Source organism: Athene noctua, chromosome 1 (assembly GCF_965140245.1).
Source record: "Athene noctua chromosome 1, bAthNoc1.hap1.1, whole genome shotgun sequence".
Lineage (NCBI taxonomy): Eukaryota > Metazoa > Chordata > Aves > Strigiformes > Strigidae > Athene > Athene noctua.
In genome coordinates this window covers 31162939-31187520 of record NC_134037.1, presented here as the reverse complement: position 1 = coordinate 31187520, position 24582 = coordinate 31162939, and the positions used below count along the sequence as shown (strand labels likewise).

The 24582-nt window shown below is 35.4% G+C and overlaps 1 protein-coding gene across 1 annotated transcript in view; it reads left to right on the top strand.

The window, feature by feature from the left end:
* EYS (eyes shut homolog) overlaps positions 1-24582 on the top strand; it is a 1054063-nt gene that overhangs the window by 779838 nt on the left and 249643 nt on the right. Inside the window, exon 35 of the mRNA XM_074895818.1 lies at positions 15341-15453. Coding sequence (XP_074751919.1) covers positions 15341-15453 — 113 coding nt within the window. The remainder of the gene's footprint in view (positions 1-15340; positions 15454-24582) is intronic.

The window sequence follows — 24582 nt, the reverse complement described above, 5'->3', positions numbered from 1 at the left end:
TTTCTCACCTCTATCACCATTATCATTAAAGAAGTGTTTGTATCACTTTGCATTTCTCTAACATCTTTAGTGACTGAATTTCCACGCACAGACTCACAGTAAGCATTACATCAACTACTTTTGTCCATATGTCTGAGAAATTCTGAATTTGTGTTTATTCCTTGTACTGAGTCTGGCTGGGATGAAGCTAATTTTCCTCTTAGCAGACCATATGGTGCTGTGTTCTAGATTAGTGACTAAAGCAGTGTTGCTAACAAAAGGATGTTTTGGCTGTTGCTGAACAGTGCTTACACAGCATCAGGTCTCTCTCTGTTTCTTGCTCTTACCTCTCAGTAAGTTGTCTGGGGGTGCGAAAGAGGCTGGGAGGGGAGACAGCTGGGACAGCTGATCCCAAATGACCAAAAGGATATCCTATACCATATAACATGCTCAAAAATAAAACTGGGGGAGTTTTTCCAAAATAGCCATTGCTTGGGGACTGGCTGGGCACCAGTCTGCTGGCAGCGAGTAATTGCTTTTGCATCACTTGGGTTTTCTCCTCTTTTTTTCCTTCACTTATTAAACTGTAGTTTATGTCAACCCATGAGTTTGCTCACTTTTCACCCTTCTCTCCATCATCCTGCTGGGAGGGGAGTGAGTGAGTGACTGAAGGGGTGTTCCCTGCCAGCTGGGGTCAACCCACCATGTTTCCTCAACTTCACTGTCACCCCAGAGGGACCTCTATGTCTAACTTCTGTCACAAGCTCACAATGAATCACACACAGGATTCTCTCTTATACTTCTGTTAGGTGTCATTGTTGATTTGTAGGTCTGTCTGTAGTAGACTTTTAAGTGTGTTAAAGGTATGTTCAGAGGTGAGATCCCTGCCTGACTAGCTGGTAAGAATTGTTTCTTTCATAAGGAACTAACAATGTCTTTGTAAAAAAAATACTAGGACAGGAACTAAGTTCTCTTTACTATCTGGATATGATATGCTTCAGCCTGGCAATAATAAACATTAGAATTTTTGAAATTAGAACATTAATAAGTTTTTGGCAGAAGTGTTATTTATAATCCTGAAGTATCTGGTAGTAGAAGTATGTGGTTTATAAATTGCAGGAAACTATACTGAAAGATAATCCAGCAAGAAAATCATCATATGAGACTATATACTTTCCCTAATCTTTCAGTGAAGTGAATGTTGAAATATGGAGTTTCCTCATGGAATCCTAACACGAGGCTGCATAAATAGTCTCACAGTTGATGCCCTCCTGATCTGACCCGAATTACAGGAAGCTACCTGGACATGATATTCAGAATGGTTTTCTTTAAGCAAAGAAAACCTAAAGTCTTGAAAGTAAGACATATCCCAAGTTTTTAGTAGAATAAAAACTAGAACATTTAACCTCTTAAAATAAAAATTTAGTATGATGCCAGACAAAATAGGAGAAAAATGGCTAGATGCAACCCTCTCCCACCCACCATGATCTCAAAAGTAGGCTTTTTGTGTCTCGCTGCCCTTTGGAAGTTTAGTGAATTTGCATCTTTGATACTATTTTCCTCCCTATTATCTCTGAGCCTACGTTCTCTGGTGTGTTCTAACAGTAGTTACAGTTTTTTTACTTAAGATGCAGTCTGCTACTTCCCTGCTATGCCTATTGCCTGACATCTGGGTTATTCTCTGGAACTTTTTTTTAGCTAGAGCCTACTCTGTGGCTCCTTATGGAAATAAATAAAATTTTCCACTTCTACAGGGGTAACTGTTATTCTTAGAGGAGGATAATACTAATTTAAAATAGAAGCAAATATAATATGCAGTCTATTACAGCAGCACACTAATACAACACAGTCTAGGAGAACGCTAGAAGTGCTTCTCCAGTGTTAGTAAAACAAAGGATTTTAGTGACAGCTGCAGAATTTGTGACTTGGTTCCTCTCATCACTTGTAGTCAGTCACTCTTCTTTCCTCTATGTGTTTAAATTTTGTTTAAGATCCAACTCAGTTTGAGTTTTGTCAAGTTTTATTTCAACTTTATGCTTTGTACTTGCAACACATATCATTCTTTGCTCTTTCTTTGTGTGTGTATGTTTTTGTATCTTCTTCATTATTCTCAGTACCTTCTTCAAGCTCGTGATTGCCAGACATTTCTGCCACTTTAATTAAGGAAATTTCACACCTCCCATCTTTGATGTTTTCAGTTCTTTAACTAATTCCTTTAATTTTTTGCCTTTTTCTTCCAAAAGAGAAAATCTTCATTAAAGATGAATTTTGTTTGTCTAGGCTCTGTTTAAATTTGCTCCCTCCAGAATTAATCTGTGTCTCATGTTTCTAAAGCGTCCTTGACATTTATCAAACTAAAATATAAGATACCATTGTGTTTTTTAGGCTGTGTATTATTTGATAAATAAAACCAAAATCAAATGTTTTGCTGAGGAATAGAGATTCTGTCAAAATCAAAAGCATTTGGTCTCCAATTATGTGTGCTAAGTTAGTCTCATAGTTGTGTGATTTCCCCTAAAACCCACTGCTTCAATAATGTTAGCATGCACTCTCTACATTCATTCTCAGTACTGGGATCTTCCATTCTCAATTTATCTTCTGTGTACAAGCTTCCATTATTTCAGCAAGAATAAATTGACTTCGTGTATCTTGGCAGCTTTGACATTTTGCTATGTTGTTTCATTTCTTTTCCCAATTGCAAGCAATGTAGCAGAGGCAGCTTTTATAGAAAACTGTAGTAAATGGAGGCCATTCCTGTTCCCTGGCAAATAAGCTCTTCAGCGCTGCTTGCTTAATGGCTTCACTAAGGTAAGTATCTGCATGTACCTATTGGGCATGCAGCAAATAGCTGAGCCTGAAAAATAGTCAAATGACCCATTTGCCAAGCCAGCAGGAAGTGCACTTTGCTCTAAAGGTAGAAGCCAGCTAAGCTGTTGTAATATAAAGAAACAGTCAGTATTAAGATAGGAACATGGTGATCACATTGTAAATTTGTGATTTTTGGTGTGCATCAAAAAAAACAAGAAAGGAATGAAGGAACTGGCAGCTTTCATACATGAAACAATTGGAAATGCAACTCTTATTTTGTGCTCTTTCATCTAAATGAAATGAGATTTGGAAATGAAAGAACAGAGGAAGAGGAAACATTTAATAAAATGGAACTCTGGGGAATATTTGCATAACATCTTTATTTTACTATTTGATTAGTATTAATGCTATGCTTTTGAAGGCAAAAAGGAGTAAATAACTGTGTCAGTGGCTGACACTCTCTTCTGTGTTTAAATCTCATTATTTACTTACTTAGCTTCTACCTACTTTGCTGTGCTAGTGGTTACTAAATTCTGAGAATTATATATACAACTACTGAAATCTGCTTTCTCTGTGTACAATAGTAAACAAAACCCACTCTTTTATTGTTTCACTGTCTCAGTATAAAGACTCTCATTTCAGGTTACAGAGTGCTGTTTTACAGATTATCATTCACAGCACAGGCAGAATAGTATGGAAGAGAGGAAAAAAAATAAAACCAAGTACATTTAGAGAATGTATTTCAAAATTAGCACAGGTTAATTATAAGATGAAATGTTAATGTAAACTTGAAATGGTAGGAAAGTCCTAGATTTTCACATGAGCCTATATTGTTTGCCATTTGTGAGCTCATGGGAACTCAATACCTGAAAAACAAGGGTATTGATTTTGCCTTGTAATCAGTTTGTGAAAATGATGAAAACTGTTTGTTCATGCTGCGAACCAGCTGTCTATCTTCTGGTAGCTTTCCTGAAAACAGCAGAATAGTCTTGAACCCTTTAATGCAGTTGAAGGAGAGGGGTTTGAATGAATCAGATGTATTTATTTAAAAGAGATTCTTTGTTAACAGCGTAAATGAGTGCATGAATGCAAACCTCTGGGTGTGTGTGCATGTATGTATATAAGAAAGTTTATTCTTTTTGGCTTCTGAAATTCCAATAGCTGAATTATCATGTGAAAAGTCTTTTACTTACATAGCAAAAATTCCCTGCTGAAGAAATGCCTGATATCAAGCATTCTGTGATTTGTAGAATTTTTGTAGGAAAGACCATGTAGAGTTCTTGTAGAGAAGGACCCAGGGGTCCTGGTGGACACCAAGTTGTAGGTGAGCCAACAATGTGCCCTTGCAACAAAGGAGGCTAATGGTATCCAGGACTGCAGTAGGAGAAGGTTGCCAGCATGTCAAGGGAGTGACTGGGGAGGCCACACTTGGAGTGCTGTGTCCATTTCTGAGCTACCCAGTATAATAATCATGACCATACTGGAGAGTCCAGCAAAGGGCCATGAAGTTGAACAAGGGGCTGGAGCATCTCTCCTGTGAGGAAAGGCTGAGAGGCCTGGGACTGTTCAGCCAGGAGAAGAGAGGGCTCAGTGAGGATTTCATCAATGTGTACAAATACTTGAAGTGAGGGTGTAAAAAACACAGAGCCAGACTTTTCAGTGGTGCCCAGTGACAGGACCAGAGGCAATGGGCACAATCTGAAACACAGGAGGTGTCATCTGAATATCAGAAAAACCTTTCTTAATGTGAGGATGACAGAGCACTGGCAAAGGTTGCCCAGATTGGTTGTAGAGTCTTCATCCATGGAGATATTGAAAACCCATCTGGACACAGGCCTGAGCAACTGGTTCTAGAAGATGACCTCCGAAGGTCCCTTCAAACCTCAACCATGCTGTGATCTTGTGAAATACAACAGCCTACATAATCTATTATTCTCTTTCTTAGAATCCTGTATTTGTTATTAATGGAGATATAGGATACAGGTTCAGTGCCTGATGAAGATGGTTCTTTATTCTCAACTAATATTTCTGTTCCTAGGAGAAAGTTGGGGGCAAAAAAAGACATTATTTGTCATGTTCAGATGTACTTTATTGTGGCAGTAGAAACCTCAATGGCTGCAGAATAGTGGAAGGGAGGAACAGAGCCCTCTGAGTACCAGATCTCTATACTGTTATTAATGACACTTGTAACCTCTGTGAAGACTGAATAGAAAACTAAATGCTGTTAGCTTGGTAAGATGTGTATTACATGAACACCGTTTTTTTATATTTCATTCTAAAGCCTTTTAATAGCCTTGAAAATTTTGTGACAGTTGGAAAGATTTTTCAACCAGAAATAATGCAGTAGAGAAAGAATACAAATGCATTCGAATCTCAAGAAAGGGAAAGTGGCTGACCCTGTGATGTTTGCCCTGAATAACAGCCTGAGGTATGTTGAGTAAAAATAAGAGACAAGATTTCATCTTGAGAAGAATAGAGCAGGTCAGCATTAAGGCTTAAAGCAATGCTAGGGAGGGAGAAGTGGGGACTCAGTTCCAGGATCTGAGTGACGGAAGCAAGTGAGGAAGCAGTTTAGAATCTGCCATGCATGTTTATTTTAATGCTTGTTTTCAGATTTTGTAAAGTGAAGAACTTACTTCATACTTCCAGTTTTTAGAATATTGTTTGATTTCTCCTCTAGATCATCTAGTGTATAATGTAGGTTCATATGAATCTGACCTTTTTGTCTACTGGGGCTTTCCTGGGGACTATATCAATTCCACATGAAGTTTGTAAATGCTGTAGACAAGGACTCTAAGAGCGTGAAACTCAGGGAAAGCATGAGAATCTCAGGACTAGGTGTGTCTTTTGACAAGCACGTGAGCAATATATGAGTCAAGGTGGAGGTAGATAGCATTTAGAGCTAGAACAAAAAGAAATGTTCTTCGTAAACCAAGAACTGCCTCTGTCAATGGGTAGGCAGTACAGAGATAGTTCACAGCTCTGGGAAAACATATTATCATAAATCTCTCAAGACTGTGGCTGTCTAAATGGGAATTCAAGCTAAAAAATGTAATTAGCAACCAAATCCAACTGCTTTTCTCACTCCTTTGCTAAAGGTTTTTGTTTCCTCAGAAGAAATGACTAAACAGGTCATAGGTCCACTTTTCAGTTGTGTGAAGTTAAACTGCTACTAATCTCAATCTGTGCTTATATGATGAATTATAGATATATGTTCCTATTCTGTTACATTTGTCACAGGGGGAACAACATCTGACTGACAGACAGTGGCAGATAATAGTGGGTAGTAATCTGTCAGTTGTCTCATCAAAATTTGATAAAGGTTTTAAATTTTTACTCATTGGTAGAGTTCAATTTTTTTGGAACACAGAAATTTGTCTTGTCTTACTATGGTAAGGGAATTAAATGCATTTTGGAAGTGCATGAATTCATTACCTTCATCACACATAATGGTTTTATGTGATCTGTCTACAACAGATTCACCTCTGGTCACATAAATACATATGACTAACATCTTGGTGACCTTGGAATGCACACATGCTCCTAAACACCTTGTTATGTGTTAAGCAGCTCTCTTTGTTACCATGTTCCTAACACTGCAAACCACCATAATACTAGTTCCCACCTGGTTCTAGTAGCTTATATATGCCACACTGTTAGGATTCTCTAAAGTATTTTGGGGAAATGAAGGCATTTGATGAAAGGCATAGTGTGCCAGCTGATATATTCCTTACATCTTGTGTGAGGAATACTGTATTACCTTAAAACCCCTCTTGCCTTAAAAGAGACTGAGTTAGGAAAAAAAATAGTATGTATTTACAGTATACAAAATCAGACAATCCAGTTGCAGATGTTTATAAAAGTTGTAGAGGCATGATATAAGAAAGCACAAAATCATAAAAATTTATGAAGAAATTTTCTTCTTGTCTCTCCCTTTTTCAGCTGAGAATCTTCAACTTTCTTAGAACTCTGACAAAATGAACCCCTTCTGAACACCATATACCTCAGGTTATATTCACTAAAGAAAGGCCTACGTTTTGGAACATTTTTGGTTTTATAGCCATTTTTTCCTTCTGAAGACCTCCAGATGTTCCAGATAATAACATTCTTCCTGAAACATATTATTTTCCCCTTATGCTGGAGATAGCCTGACCATCATATGAGTACTAATTCCTTTGATATGCAATGTCTTTGTTTTAGATAAGGTGTTATCTCTTCTAGTTCAGACAGATGTACAACTACTTGCTTCAAACCTTCCCTTTTTTGTAAATCAACGTTTATGATTCAGTAAGTGTTTCACACTGAATCATATTTTATATATTATAAAATATCTTGAGTTGAAACCAACTCATGAGGATCCTCAAATCTATCAGTACATAAACACATATACTTGATGCAAACATCTCTCAGGTTAAATGTTTGTAGGTCTGAGCTATTTATTGGTTATTGACTGGACAAGAACCAGAACTACAGAAGTTGTCCTGCTGGGACGAAAACTGGTTCACAGTGATGGACTCCAAACACCCTTCCCTTAATGTGCTGTAATACTGTATTATATTAGCATAGCACAGTCAATATGTCTAACTTCAGCATCACTCTGAAAAGGTACAGGGAGCTGAGTTGATTTCCACAGTCAGTTCATAGAGTCTGTACTAGATAAGAAACACAAGTCTGTTTTCCAAACTTCACTTTACATATTGTAGTCATACCAGGCCAATATATTTTCCAGCTTGTTCATGGGCAAGATATTGTACCACATTGAAAAGAGATAACTAAAAAGATAAATTACAGTAGTTGAACACTAAGAATTGCAACAGCAAACAGTAAGTAAATCATGCGTTATGCCTGTAAGTGTATACACTGAAATTGTTTACCAAAAGGCCAGACATTGATAGCTATAAAACGTAGGGAGTTCCTTCCTTACTTCAGAGACTTCATATCACTTCTGAAATGCAACATTGCACTTGCTTAACTGCAAAGCAAGAACAAGTTTAAAAGATAAGGGTCTTGGCCAAGGATAGACTTTCATAAATGGTAAGGGAATTTCTCAGTACCCTTGAATCTTTCAGATTTACTGATTTTATTTAATCCTTTAGGGATTAATGAACCATTCTCAGTCAGAACAAACAGGCAGAATCATGGGAAATTGACAGTGAAACACTTATGCTCAAGTTTTACACTACTAGTCAATTTAGATGAGGAACTGATGCAAGAGGAATGTGAATGTTATATGGTGAGCTGGCTCCATCAGAGTTTGGGACCAGGCCAATGACCAGTCTGGTTCTTGCTGTAAAGCACAGCAATTCAGGAGGTGTTTTACCAATACTAGTCTGCTCACAGATCCAGTGTGAGAAGATAGTCTCACTTCCTTGACCTACAGCACAGGAGACTGGAAGAACTCCTGACATGTTGATTCCCTATAGCAAGAGAACTACCAGGGTAGCAAGTTTTGCAACTCCTAATCTGAGTTGCTAGAACAAATGAGAAATGTAAACCTGTACCACCCTAGGAAGTTTGGGGATTTTTTCCCACTCTTCTATTATGCTTTACCATTCTTGTTTCATGAATGTCATGTGATAGGGTCCAATATACATGGCAGATATGATAAACACAGATTCAGGATAATAGCAATAAACTGTTTAAAAATTTCAGCAGAAGCAGCTATATGAAAAAAAAAAAATCTTGATTTAACTTATTTCTTAACCTTTTTGTAGTTATTTTAGTATAACTGAATTAAAATGGGGTTTTGGATGTTTGGCTCAGAATTGCAATTTCAGTGTAAAATCATCTATTAGACTGACATATCAGTTAAGTGAAACTTTGATATTATGCATAGCTCTATACAGTGTTTAATTTCATGACCAGTACTGGTTAGGCTGTAAGACAGATTTCAGTTCCTTTGTGTTTCATCCATTCTATTTTATATATAGTGGCATGTAGGCCATTTTACTAGTATACCTTCCCATTTCTGTACTAGTACTAGTACAGAAGTTGAAACAATATTTCTTCTCCTATATTTGAAGTGGGTTTTATTACTTTTGTTTTCAGAATCAATACCTTTTCATTTACCTACACAATTTGAAATGTCGTTAAACTCTAAAAAATCTGTTTGTACTACATTATATAACAATAAAAATGTACATCTTAAAATTGGGACTGAGTAGTAAATATTAGAAAGTACAGTAACAAACAGCATAGATACATCACCCACCCCCCTCGCCACTGCCTATTACAGCAACACTTCTCAAGGGAAGGTGCTTTTCTCTTTGGTTTGTGGCTATACAAATTAACCAGAGTAACATTGTCCATTTTGCTTGAACTACCAGAGTTAAAATGAACAAGGCTTATTTTTTATTAATTGATTTAAAAATGTTTAAATCAACAATAACAAAAGTGTTAACATTTTTTGGTAAAGGTGATGTCTGAGTGTCTAATGTTGATTTTTGACAAATCCTTGAAAATTTGGTGGCTTGAAGAGACTGGGAAAATTACATATCCTATCTATAGCATGTTGCCTTGAATGCAGGCACGTTTCAGTGTTCACTAAATGGAATACAAAGGCAGAATAAGGTCCTATTGGACTAAACATGTTCTGTTTGCCTTGGTGCTAATTTGGTAGTATGTATAGCTTTATTTTGTGCTGTATTTAACTCAATATCTAACCCAGGAACAGGGGTTATAAAACTACATTTCTTAAAAAAACAAATTATTCTTTAGGGAGGAAGGACCACCACCACCCCATCTTGAAATTTAGGCGCTTTTTTTGAAAAAGAGATTATATTTCCGTTTCTGATTTATTATTTTTTAATTGGTTTTGATATTGAAGTTCAGTTGCAGTAGGTTTTGAGCAGGTTAAAACTGAGATGGTTAGTCAGTTTTGCTGCTGTTTGTCCAATATGAAGAGAATAAAGAGTTGAGATTAGAACTTTTCTAATTTCAGAGTTCATTATGACCATTTCATATGATTCTAATCACTAGCAAGAACCAGAAACAGAGGAGATAAACTGCTATCTCAGGGTGGATTTTTACCTTGAAGTTATGCATTAATTTCCAAACTGTTCATCATATTGTTAGTAAATATAAATAAAAATGTTTTAAAGTGTTCAAAAATGCGTACCTGGGCCATTTTGTTTACATTTAAAATATTGAAATTTGAAAAGTTATACAGTCTTTTGCAGAGAGTTCTACAAATCAGACTTCAAAATCAGACATAGTATACTGTAATATCTATACTGAGAATTTGAAAGATATATAAAATTTATGTTAAGTGGAGATGTAAATGACAAAAGACCCTGATATGCTTTTTATCTGGTTGATTTTTTAAAAAAAATAAATGATCATAAGCCAAAACCTCATTATATTATTTATGAATCTGTAGTGAAATGACAGCATGCAAACTCATTTCACTAGGAACTCAATTCTAGGTTAATTCTACCCAACAGCAGCTCTAATTTGAGGTAGTCAGTAAGGAATATTAATAAATGGTTTGGAAAATATGTGTGAACTTTTCCTACCAAGTAAGTGTCTGTACTCATTTTTGTCAAGTATAAAGGGCATTTAAAGAGCATGGTTACTATATGTCAAACATATCTGCATAGTTTCTGAATAGTGAATTGTAGTAAATTAAATTTCTGTGTTGCTATGACCCTGACATTTTCAGGCAATTTAAGTATTACAGTTTGTCAGCATATTAATGTATTTTTGTAAATGCAAGGAAACCCAACTACATGTGAAGTCTACATTTTAATAATCTGCTAATCATAAACAAATATCCATTCTCAAAAATAACAGAATAAAAGCTGCTTACTTTTGATTATTTGTATCAATAGAATTTATTCCTAAATATCTCATTATTTTTTTGTATAGATATCATAGCAGTCCAAAGACAAGTAATTTTTTAACCAAAGTTTTTATGATGTAGTTATAATTACAAAACAAAGTAAGTATTTTCATATTACTTTAGGGGGATACATTACACTGAAAATGTACATATATCAATGTAAGAGAAATTCTTAGGAGCCCAATGAGTATGTTTGGTTTTTGGGGTAAGGAAACGCTGTTCTTAAAATATTCACTGATAATAGTGATTGGGGGAATAAGCAGATAAATTTTTATTCTCAAACTAAGTGATTAGTTTGCTGTTCAGTGTGCAAAATGGATCATAGTTCGCTGTAGTGAATTTTTTGTATACCAACCTGACATTCAGATTCTTGAATGAACTTAACTAGGCACATTAGCTATTGTAAATCTTAAAACTATATTGTATTTGACCTTTAGGTTTATTGGCTCCTTTTGTTTTCTATTTGTTTGTTTGTTTTTTCAATTCCAAGAATGAGAGCTTTTGTTGAATAACATACATGGTGTGACTCGAACAATCATAATTAAGCTTTAGTAAAACTCCATAAGAGGTTAAGGGAGAGATGAAACAGCAGACCTCTAACAAGTTGATTTATGCAGCTACTATTAACACACTGTTCAATTTTTCATTTTTTTAGGCAATGTTATGGATCCTATGTCATTTCCGACTCAGAATTGTGTACCTGTTTCTGTCCATGTTCATATTAATAAGACAATAGACCTGCATCCTGTTAATTTAAAAATTGTTTTATTTACTATTTATAAAAGGCAGGAGAAAAGCAGTGACAAACATCTCATAAAAAGCAAAATGTGAAACTTAATAGGACAATACATTTTCAAGGATTACCTGGTATAATTTGTCCTGATAACATCAGCAAAAGCAGACAGCTGAGTATAACACTTGGACAGTTCGACATGCCTGTTTCCTTGCCAGTGACTGGTAAAGAAGGGAGACTGTCTTCTATGGTCCGTAATCCGTATCAGTAGTCTATGTGTCAGCCCTCGTGGTATATCAAATAATATTTTTCTGTAAATATCTGAAGTGTAACTTTTGATGAGGGGACTGTTCACATCCAGTCCTTGAATTAGGGGTTTTTTTCTTTCTAATTTCCAGGAAATCTCAGTGCAATCCTCTTGAATGTGTTTGCTACACAGAGAGATGATCTTCCCAATTCCAGCACTTGAACTTTGCTGGCTTTAAATGTCACCTTAAATAGATACATAACTTTCCACATTGTTGCATTGTAGTAATATATCTGGTTTAAAGTCTTAACTACCTTTAAACCTTTGCTGCTAAAGAAATAATGAACTGTTAGTGAACTTCTTTGAGCCCTCCCATGGGTTGACAGGACCGTTCATTTTGTTTACTGTGTACGGCATGTACATACATCTGTTATGTTCCAGAGTGGTTTAACAGTGAAGAGTAAAGCAATTTGCCTTGCTTCAGCTTCAGTACGTGTGCAGTGTATCTCTCTTCCAGGAAGGAGAGATGTGTCCTTTTCCAAGAGAGCTGGGAACAGCTTTTGGCAGCCCCAGGCAGAAGGCGTGTAGGAGGAGAGGCTGGGGCAGTTCTGAGAGGAAAAAGGTACTTACTTAAAGCTCAGAGGTGACTCTCAGCCATCTTGTAGAAAAAATGGCAAAATGAACATTTTCCTTGGGACCCAGAAGCAGCTGTGTGCATCTGGTACACCAAATGTTTTTGCCATTAAAGTCACTGAACTCACCAGAGGAAAAGGCCCTCCTTGCACAGACAGAGTATGGAGGTGGAAGACTTATCTACCTCACCCAACACATCAGAAATCTATTAAGTGGTTGCCATGTTCAAATTTATTATTCTATGATCTAGTAAAATATAGTTTTAAAATCTTTCCATCTTTCAAAATCTCTTTTTCCTTTAAAGAATGGAGCAAGTGGTTTTACCTCAAGGCTCTGGCCAGAGCAAGAAGCCATCACAATATGACATGTGGGTTAATGGCTGGTAAGGAAGAAGGCAATTATGCAGGCCAGAGGCCATCATTCTTTTTATGATCTTTAATGATAAGAAAAGAAATAAGGAAGATTATTTTTGAAAAATCTCTTCCCATTTATTTGATCAGTTTTGGCACCATTTAGACTTACACCAACTACAACATCCTATGGCAGAGTTCCACAGCTTAATTTTTAGTTGCATGAAAAGTAAACCTTTTACCTTGCTTTCATCTTCCCATAATTTATGTAATTTCATGTTCTTTTGATCCTGTATCATGAGAAACTGAAAGCTCTTTATTCTTCTGCACACTACTCTGTTCTATGTCTCCTTGATGGTGGTTTTTCCTGAATAAAGATTCCTAGTCTATTTAGTCACACTCTGTTCAGAAACCCTCATATGTATCATTCTCCTTACATAGCTTACAGTTTTTGCATATTGTGAATTTTTTGCACATTGTGAAATCCTCTTCTCAAGACTTTGGTTTTGCTGAGTAATGCGGGAAACACTGAGCCACTCATGAATATGGTGAAAAGCACAGACCCTAATACGTATTGCTGAGGGAAATTCTAGGGGGTCTCCATATTGAGGAAGATTACTATTTATTCTCAATTTTTCACCTTCTGTTTTAACCATGGTCTTCTTTTAATGAAGGCCTTACTTGTTATCCCAGGTTGTCTGAGTTACTTTAGAAACTTTTTAGCACAGAAACTTGTTAAAAGCCTTTTGGAAATCAATAGCTATGTGCCAAGACATCCTTTTTCAAATAACCAGTGTTCTTCCTGTGAGCTAAAATTTCCCTTTTCAGAAACCAACTATACCCCAGTACATTCTGTTCATCTATGTATCTGTTAATTCTCTTCTTTAATGTGGTTCTTAATGGTTTGTCTAGAATGGAACTGGGACTTACTGATCCACAGTTTGAGGTGTGCCCTTGCACTCCCTAGTCTTGTTCCCCTTTTCCAAATCATAAAAACCAAAAAGACCCAAACCCAGAACAAACAAACAAACAAAAAGCAAATCCATATAACATTCCTGTAGTTTGGATGCCATCTTAAGTGATCACCACAGTAATTTCCTTTAGGACTTCCATGCAAACACTATTTGGTCTTTCTCTTTTTTGCTACTGTTCACTTTACTAATTTGTTATAAAACATTTCCCAGTAGTAATTAATTTTGAAACAGATCTCTGATGTATCCCTACTAAAAAGGGGTTCTGGCATGGGAACCTCCCAGAGCTCTTCTACGTTAAATTTTGATTTGGTGAGTTCACTTACATCTCCTGCTAGTGCCTTATCTCTTTGAACACTCCTTTTATACTTTGATGGTCTATTGGCCCCACAGTCTTTCTGGCAGGCTTATGGCTCCTGCTGGGTTTTAAAAAGCATTTAATGCTTTTAGCAAATTATTCCTTAAGATCTTTTTATTTTTCTTTACCTGGCTTGCTTTAATGTTTTTTTTACTGCCAACATTTATTTAACTTCCTATTTTCCTTCATTTGGACATGACATCAACTTTTAAAGGATATCTTTTTAGTCATTATAAACATTTTTTACCTTGTTATTTAAACATTCCGGTTTTTGAGGGGGTCTAAAGTATTTTTTTCTTCTAGTAGTTTATTTACATTTTATGTGAACCTCTGATAGCTTGTATTAGGTGTTCATCTGCATGTGCTATACCCTTTGGGATGTTCCTTTGTACTTAGTTTTAAAATGTTCCTTCATTTTTATGTAGTAATCCTGTATGAAATGATGACTGCAATGCCTTTCTTTTTTTGTTTCTGAAGGTATCTAAACCTGCAGGTATCTAAACCTGACTTCATGGTCAGTGTTAGAATGGGTCCTCTGCAGTGTTAAGGACCAAGCCAAGACTTGTTCCTCCTCCTGTGAGCTTATGACCAGCATTCATTTTGGTGCCTCAGGTCATACCCTCTTCCACTGTTACTGTTTCTTCTTCCCGAGTACTGTCCTACGGCCCCATTTGAATGTGCCAATGACTTTCATCTTCACTGATAGTCCTAGCAGTACTTTTTTCTTATTTGGCATGAAATTTATTACATAAACCATGGAGTCTTACGTCTTATGTGACCCCAAGGACAGGTACACATCATCTGGTATGACCAGGAACTTGTCCCAGTCCAGTGGTCCAGTCCATAAAGACTCAGTTGTAACATTTTGGGCAGTTTGTTTATATACTATAACACCTGTCAACATATTGTGTCAGTGTTATTTGTTTAGATGGCAAGATATGCATAACAATTTATTGTTCTGTGTTTTTCCAGTTCCCCTACAGTGATTCCCATTTTTAGTAGGTCCTTTGTCATCTTTGAAACATGATTAATGGTACTAGATATCTTTTGAGCAGAGAAATAGTAAACTTAAAAGCAGACTTTTCAAAGCTTCTTTGTTTACATTTCCCCATGACGTGTTAATCTATAAAAAATAAATGCCTAATTAAAATTAGAGAAGTCCACTTGTCTCAGTGTACCTGTGATTCTGTCTGCTTGTCCAAAAGTCTATGAGTTCGTTTGTAAGTCTGTATTGCTTATCTTGCTGTAACTTCTTTTCACATTCAAATTTTTTTATTAAGATTTCATTAGAAGAAAAATGGAGACCAGGAGAGTGCTTCAGGAGTAGGGTTAAATTATTTCACAAATCTTTTGCAGAAACTTAATTAGTTTTTAAACTGATCATAATGACAACAGAACTGTGTGCATTTTCTCTTTCATAGATACCTGGACCTGTCTACAATTTCACTGGCTGTATACAAGTTGTAAAAGTCAATCATGTGGGACCGTTCAACTTCTCTAATGCTGTAGGAAGAAATGATGTTGACAATTGCAGGTAAACTACACTCTGTGCCTTTTCAAATTGGATGAAACTGTTTGTGTTGATTTTGCTTTCTTCTTTAAATAAGGTGACCATTTTAGGTAATTTCATCAACGGTTACAGAAAAAAAAAAAATAGAGAGAGATATTTTTCTTTCTTCTGTGCTTCTGAAGCATTTTCTTTATGGAAGATGATTTTCCCAGAGTAGTTCAATTAAGCTTGACAGTTTATTTAGAGAGTTTTCGCCCACTGAATGCTGAAACACAGTGTACTAAGAAAGATAATCAGCAACAAAATACAGGAGTGGGAAATGATGTACTGGTTGTGTTTCTGCCCATGGTTTTGGGATTTCTATTCATCTTGTCACAAATACTGATGACTAGCTGCTATGATTACTCTATATGAGACTGTAAAAAATGCAGGAAAGCATTGTTTCTGAATACATAAAAAACCCCACTTGGTTTCATTTTTGCACATTCACGTTGTTGCTGGTCATGCATTGATTGAAATAAAAGGCTCTACAGAGACAATTGTGTAGATTAGAATTCTATTCTGTCATATAAATGCTTGAACATGGAAAAGTGTAAAACAAAAGAAAGTAGAGGTAAATTGCATTTGTAGATCATTAAATCCTTCAGAACAGAGTATGATTTTTTAGTAATAGGACATATATCCCTGGAGAATTTTATATAAACCTTTTTACATATGGCTTTAGTTTTCTTTCCCTAAAATTTACAGAATAGTTTAATTAAAGTTTATCTGCTTTTTTAAACAGTATGTTAGAAAGCTAGTGATAACTGACTAGCTCAGTGATTAAAGATCCATGAGATCTGGACTCTGCACTCATTTCTATCACAAGCCCCTTAATGAACTTACACACATCACACTCAAAGTTACGAAAGGAGTGTAAGCATCAAACACATTATCTAATCAGCCATCTGCCTCAGGTTTTGCCAGTAAAACTTACTTTGAACATAAAGTTCAGCTTTTTACACCTGCACAGACCTGCTACCATTTTTATTTAGAACAGCAGTTCAGTGTCATCTCCTTGTCTGAACTTAAAGAAAATAAATCTTTGCACCCTTTGAGTTTCCCAAGGCATTTTGTTTGGAAGATGTTATCTAACAGTTGTGGGTGCAAATTCTGCACAAAATACAGAACTCTGGCATCTGTTGTGACAAACTCCAGCTAAGAAAGAAGTGATATCACCACTCATGTTTTTCTGCACAGAGATTTTCCTAGCGAGAACTGTGGTCTATTACAAAATGAGGGAACATACTGTCGTCTGCGGAACTGTGCCTCTGTGCAGAATAGAAAATCATGGAGATGAAAGCAAGTGAGGAAGCTAAATCATGACTTTAATTCAGGCATTAACTTAGGGGGAAAAAATCTTAACTTCAAGGACTATTTATATATTAGAAATTAAATAAACATTGGAAAAAGAAACATAAACCATCTCAGATGTCTTTTTAGCTTACTAGATTATGAAATTTTCTTCATTTTGCACAGGCATTAGATCTTTGGTGTCCCAAATCCTAGACAAGATGTAACAATGTTTTTTTAACTACTAGATAAAAGAGGGATAACTTAAAAATCAGGACTGTAATCTTCTTTTGTGCTTTCTTTCATTCTCCAAAATAATACTTTCTCTGAGATAGGTATCTCCATCTTTGGGTTTTTTGACAGTGTTATTTTTTCAGTTTTTTGTATTGAGTGACTTATATAACCATTTCTTTAAGAACCAATAGCCTTCAAGAACCAAAAGACCAATGAGATCTGCTTTGTCCAGTCTGTGTATAGAACATATAGAGGGTTACAGAAGGAAGTAGGCAGCCTATAAGCAAATTCAGCTTTTTTCCTTTTAAATTGGTTTAATTTTGAATGCTGTGTTATCTGTAATATTATAGTCTACAGAATTATATGCCAAAGTTGATTACAGTTTCTTTGATTCTGATACTTCCCTTCATAGTCAATTAACATAGAAATATGGCTGATAAGGTATAATATAGATATTAAAGATTGCTTTATTTGAATCAGAACTCAGTGATTATAGTCTAGGGCTGTTTCTTGCAGATATATTACTTACTGTGTATATGTAACTGATTAGTTGAACAAAATGACATAATAGTTTGTATAGATGAACTGTGGAAATAGTCTTGTACATGAAAGGATGCTGGAAGGATGTTGAATGTTGCCCCCTTAATCTTCTGTCCTGGACAGCATGATTCTTTTACCTCCCTGATTGTTCCAGAATGCAGATGAACCAAACAGTGTCCAAGCCCATTCAATCTACAGAGTGTCTCCACCCTGGTCCAAATCACAGCTATTCTTCTATGTAAAAATCTGGGAAACAGAATTGAAATTAGTCCAAATTTCCCTTGGTGATATGGTTGTCCCATAGGAGTGGACTGCAGGGAAGCCTGGAAAGCATTCTACTTATACATTCCCTGCCTGTGACACATGAATTTTGTATCTCTCTGCCCACACATGGCAGTTTACATCATCTTTTTCTTTTCACTGCACCCTGACCATCATCAGTCCTTACATGTAAATTCTGCTTCCCAGAAAGCATCTAGGAAGCCCAGCTGCCATTCTCTTTTTGCAAGACAGACGTCTTGGGAAGAGAGAATTGTTTGAAAATGAAAGAAAAAGTGATTGAAGAAAGTTGCTTAAATAGGGCAATAGTGGATTATATATGTTGCAAATACAAGTACCTGGTGAATACTCGAAAGCCTAGTGTACTTATATTGTATTTGCTGAATTCATATGGTTCTGTTGATGCAATATTGCTACAGCTGGAGCTTACTGGCAGTAACAGAGCACTACAGAATAGCAGACAAAGCAATACAATTTCTTCCTGTAAGAACATCCTTGTATTTATCATTCAGTGGCACTAAGTATTTCTGTTCTTACTGTTGTAATTTTTCTTTAAGTGACCTTCTACATATCATCACCTGTTTGTAGACTTCTAATCCTTTTGAATACCTCTGCTTTTGCATATTTAGTCATAGTCTAGTGGCATTTATTTACCCTGCTGGTGTTTTTACTTCTCGGTTCCCCAGTAGCATGGATTACTTCATTATTTTGGTGTAGAAGGTCAGCCAAAGGGAGACATGCAGAAATTTCTCAAAGTGTATGGGCTTGTGAGTAAATTTTAAGCTTATGAATTTTTAATAGGTTTGAAATTTACTCAAATGTGTTCTGCCATTTTTTTAACTGGATCTATTTGAATTTTAAAATACCAAAAGGATGAGCTAATATGTGCAAAGAATATAGAGAGCTTTCAAAAACAAATTTTAGATACAGTTCATTAACCTTTTCAAAACTATTGGCATCACTACTTCAGGACAAGTCAGTACCTTTCATAGTATATTATATACACCACATTGCTTATCTCAAAGATTAATGCTATTTAGGTTACTGTTTAAAACATTTTGAGAATTAAGAAATGTAAAAAATTAAGCTATAACATTTATTTCACTGGCATACATATCTGACTATCTGCTGTCTAAAATGTCCTAAATACAGGGCAAGAATGCTGTTTGTTCCTTTAGTATTCGTATTTTTAAATACAAATTTTGTACACAACTTGGTAGAACTAAAAGGGAGATGGGGGCAATATGGAAGTTGCCTTTCAAGTCATTTTGGAAGCAGGTGTTAAATTCTGCTTAAATTCAAGAGGATGATTGTTAAAGGCAGCACTGGGCAATTGGATAAGATCAGAGACCTTAAATCTTGTAATAATCCTAATCAATCTGAAAAATGCAGGATTTCTGTGCACACTCAGAAGCACTGAGGCTTCAAGCATGAGGTTTTAACTCAGTTAATTTGCAAGGTCATGGCCCAGATCCTTCTGCTAACCACATGCATTTCTCTTTAAGCCCAGAGTTCACAGATATGCTACAACACATGATACCACGGGGAGGAGAAAACAGCTAGGAGTAAGGTATTGCACTGAGGGCTCATCAAGGCTTCCTGGCATAAGATGTAACCAAGGTAGAATAGGAAATGGCAGAATAATGGCATGGGCAGGAGAATGAATTTAAGCTTGACTCTCTAAGAGCAGATGTGCAGCCACAAAAGTCCTCTTGAGCTGTGTGGCTTTCGTTTTCATGAAAGGTTATAATAGAACTGTGTCAGTTAGTAAAGGTCAGCCTCCAATAGGTAGTTTTCTAGAATTATGCTAAACTATATACTTATGTAAATCTTGTCAAAGTTTATTTTAAGATTCTGTTTAAACTACTGATGACTCAGAGTTATTAATATATGCAATTGTGAAAGACATTATATAATGGCCAACAGTAGTAAAAGAGACAACTGGAAATAACAGATCTCTGATGAGCTCTCTTAAGATACGAAATCTTTTTTATTTTTTATTTCTTCTGAAGCAGATAAGATACTTGTGATGTGTTAATACAATATAAAGCTCCTGTAAGTGTTTCAGAAAATGTTACTGGAATAAATTTGCAGGATAAATTGCTATCACTTTCAGGTAGAGCTCAGCTGACAGATATAAATGAAGCTTTGAGTCCCGGTATTAAAAGCTTGTGTTTACTGCAGCTCACTTCTGTTTTAATGTCTGGGACCTAGGACTGCTGTATAATCCTGTAAGAGTTTACTGCATGTAGTAAATTCAAAGGTTCTAAACACACATACATAAATAAAATATATGCATACACGTATACATATATAAGCGCATGTATCTATCCAAGCCATTATTTCTTCTTTCTTTAAAACATTCTTAACTAGGAAACAAAAAAATACTGTTTGTTTTTTTTTCCTAAGAGGAGTCTTGCTGACGAATGCAAATGTATAAGGCTGATTTGCACTCACACGCAGGAGCTAATAAGCTGAGTTCTTCATTAGAGCCCATTGGACTTCTGGCTTACATTTTTAGAGATATTATTTTGTTGTTAATTTATCTTAAGATGTTTTTTTCCAGGCTGAAACTGAGCTTAATTTCAGCAAAGACTCTGATTGCTATTTGCATTTAGGAAAGAGGCTCTTGAATGTGCATTATCCAAGTTCCATTCCATCAAGAGGACTGATGGGTTTCCTAATGCACGGCAATTTTCTTAGGAGCTCTGCAATACTTTTTAGAGATCTCTACATGTTTTCAGTAAGCCCTTAGTTCCACTTGCCCCTCACTTATCTACTTTCCAACAAGCTCTAAAGGCCCTTCCTTATGTGCGAGTACTCCCCTTTCCATTCTGTAGTTTTCTGTGATATTTTTACAAACATCCCAACAGAACCCTAACACCTTTGTGAAGTTCAGTCTCCTGTGCAATTTCTCAGCATGTCTCTTCCTTTATTGAACTTCTTGCTTTTTCAGAATATTATAAAAACATCACAACTCAGAGCATCTGACACCAGGCATCTGAGGTGTTTGATTTCTGTCTTTGGAATGAACTGCATACTTTGAAAAGGGGAAAGTTGGATCTGCTGAAAGTTATATTTCAGTTGATTGTGAAAGTCAAACAGTGAGCATTCCACACTCAGAAAAGTAAGAGTGCTTATGGTGGTGCATACTGTATGTTAGAGTTTATCGTCAGTCTATACCAGACTGAGGTAAGGTTAAAGAGTTTCTTCATATCCTGAGCTGAAATTCCCCTGAGCGGAAAAACTTAAATTCAATCAAATGAACAAGCTGGCTCAAACCTGAAGGGGATATCACAGAATTCCAAACGTAAGCTCTTTTGTCTGCTTACATCTTAATTGATGAATAAATGCAAGATCCTATGAGAAGTATTGAGCTTCTGTCATATGTGAAAGCAAGAATATTCACACCTTAAATTATATTCTTACATCTCAGCATAGGTAGTTACGTTTGTATTTTTTCATTAACAGTTTGGACATATGTGCTTAATTGTGAAACAGGGAAAAAAAAAAAAAAATCTAGTCCTCCTCAGCCCTGTAGGAGAAAATTACTAAATGAACAATAGTAACACTACTTAAATTTTATTTATTTAACAGGTTTTCTGTGGTTAACATAGAGATTGGACTAAATGTCTCTGAAGTACAGAACTGAAAATAAAGCTTCTGAAATATTAATTTGTATTCACCACATATGTCATTCTTGATATTATGTTAATAACAATTTTGTGCGATTTTAACATAGAGAAATAACAAGCATTTGTTCATTATGCATTTATTTTGTTACTTTTTTCTCTCTTGTCTATTGGTTTTGCTGACTGATAAACTTTTCTGTGTGTTTTTAATCGCCCCTTCCTCTTTTTCCAGTGCCTGAGTTGCTTTCGTTTTCTGCTTGATTTGCCCTTCTTGATTTCCTTCATCTTTTGCAACATTTGTTTGCAATGTTTTCTTTTCCTTTGTGAGTTTTGCTGTCTTGTGCAATTTCCTTTCTGCTCTGTCTGTGTACATGAATTCTGGGTATTTTTCTGTTACCTTCTTACTTTGGCATTCCTGTTCAGATGATGACTTTTCAGCAATACAGACTTCAATGTTAAAAAAGAAAAAAAACAAAAAAACAAAAAAACAAAGTGACAGATCTAATCTTTCCTACTGTTATAAATCCTCAGAATCACTATAAATTGTTGTGTAAGCCTTTAGCTCAATCTTTCGAAGTATTCTGTGGAAATTATTTGTGATGGTTATTAGACAAATAAATCCCTGTGTCAAACACATGCAGGTGAGATAATGTATGTTTGTAAATACTACATTTCTCTATATATTTCTGGATAAGGTTGCCCTTCATCAGCATATCACAAAACTAACACCAATATTTATTGGAACAACTCTTTATTTCTAAAAAATTAATAATTTTCAGTAATGTTTATCTTGACCTTACTTACCCTTCTGTAACTTTAGGTGTGTGTGTTATACTAATAAAGGATTATATCTTAATTCTAGCAACAGAATTCAGTGGCAGTCACTGTCTATTATTGGGTCTGTAATGAACAATTGTAATGAGATCTTGATTTCTTCTGGAATTGCCAGGTATGTGCATGGAAGCTAATAAGACAAGTCTTAAAGGATACCATGCAGTTTTTTCTTCTGTTTTCTTGATAAACCATTTGCAAGTATATATGTCAACGTATGCACGCCAATGTGTAAGTCTGAGGCAGTGTGCTACTACAAATAAATCATATCTCAACTAAATATTTCGGAAAACACCCTGACACAGTTGCACAGACAGGAAAACTTGTTATGAATAAGACCCATAGGTTTTTTTAATGACATTTTCTTTCTACTACTGTTCACTTATACTTCATTACTTTATAATATATGTCTCATGTGCTAAAGAAAATGTTCCAGTGCTGGAGAAATGCTATTTTGCACTCATATCACACATTTGTATCTAATTTACTGCAGTTATATAACATTGAATATATCCAGTTACTGGTGATTTTTACGCTATGTTTAATAAATGTATTAATGGAATTTATAAAGCTTTTTTTTAGCCCAAAATACTTAACCATTGCATATAAATTGATTTCTTTATACATCAGTAAAATAAAGTGCTAAGCATTAATCAGAACATTATAGTATCGAACTGAATTTATTACATAAATATTTTAGGAAGGAGAAATATGTGTTAAAGACTTCTGTTACAACCAAACTATATCTGTTTTGGCATCTTTACATTGTGTGGTAGATTCAAAGCCCTACAAACAACTATGATTACTGTATAAAGTCACTGTATCCGCCCACAGCACATTCTTAAAACATGGAAATGAGAGAGATTGCCTATCGGGTAACGGTTCAGTAGATCATGACAACTTCTTTCATAAGAGATAAAAAAGTTAAGGATGTGACAGAGCTCAGTGAACTAGCATGGAGTGGTTCAGAAATTCTAGGAGTCATTACTGTCTAAAGGACAACACAGTGAATTCTCTGTACTTGGAGCTTTTCAGTATCAAGGGTGATCAGAATTAGAAGGCTGCCAAGACAGCTTAAAAGCCTCTTTTCAGTCTTTTAGCCTTTGTACCTGTGGATTATACAGTAATTTGACGGGTGGAGAGGTGTAGGATTTCAGCTGTGTATTTTGAGGTCCAGAAAATAAGGACCCTTTTTTTGCATTACATCAAAGATCATAGTTCCAGGAACCCTACACATTGACACAACATTTTGGGTTGTTCTAGGTTAATGACAGTGTTCATTACCTTCTGCCAAACTGCTTTATACTTCCCTGGAAATTCTGTCATCCAAACAAAAACAATGCTTGAATGTGATTAGCTTTTGAAATGTAAAACCATGAAAAAATTTAAAAAAAAAAAAAAAATAATTAGATTTATGAAAAAGACTTTTTTTCATGAAAGAATGTAGCTTTTTCATTTCATATTTCAGCACAGCTTCCCCTAAAAACAAAATAATATCATAAACATGAAAATAGAACAGTTTTGCTAGAATTAAAAAAAAAAAAAAAGATTGTGTTGAGAACATTCCGATTTTCCTACAAAACTGAAGCAGACACAAAATAAAAACTAAATTTAAAGCTGTTTTTCAAAGTTCGTAAAAATTCACCACATATATTTTTCACAGCATTGATGACGTGTCATAGCTGTTGCAATGCTGTTTTGAAACTTTACCTTAATACTTAAGAAAAATTATCTTAGTGACACAAGACATCAAGTGGTGTGGTTCAGTAGCTTCCTGAAATAATCACTTGGGCTTCTAGCCAGACAGGTACATGAATAACAAAACCCTCTTCTTCAACACTCTTAGAATAAAAAAAAAAAATAAATCTCAGACTTGTTCTGCCTGTCTAAAACTTGAAAGTGGCTGCATGGATGGTTTGACAGAATTCCACTTTATTTCCTTATATATCTAGTTTTAAATTTATTATGAGCTGTCGTTCAGAAAAGTGAAGTATATAACAGGAGAAATTGTCTAAAAACAATCAAATAGTAAAAATAAATTACCTTTCATGCTTTCCTTATTGGACTACTGTCACACTTACCTTTAGTTCTAATATTTGATGTCATTCCAATTACAGAAACCTAGAAGTAGAGAAAAAAATGTTTTGTTATATACTCACAAATAATTAAATTTTGGAGCAGGTTTCCATGACTTCCAAGTTATGTGCAGAGAGTGTCTCATAATGGAGATGTAGTTGCTCTTATTGTACCAGGCTGTATTGTGAAGAGAGGCGTATTAGAATAAGCAAGAATGAGAGTAATGCTG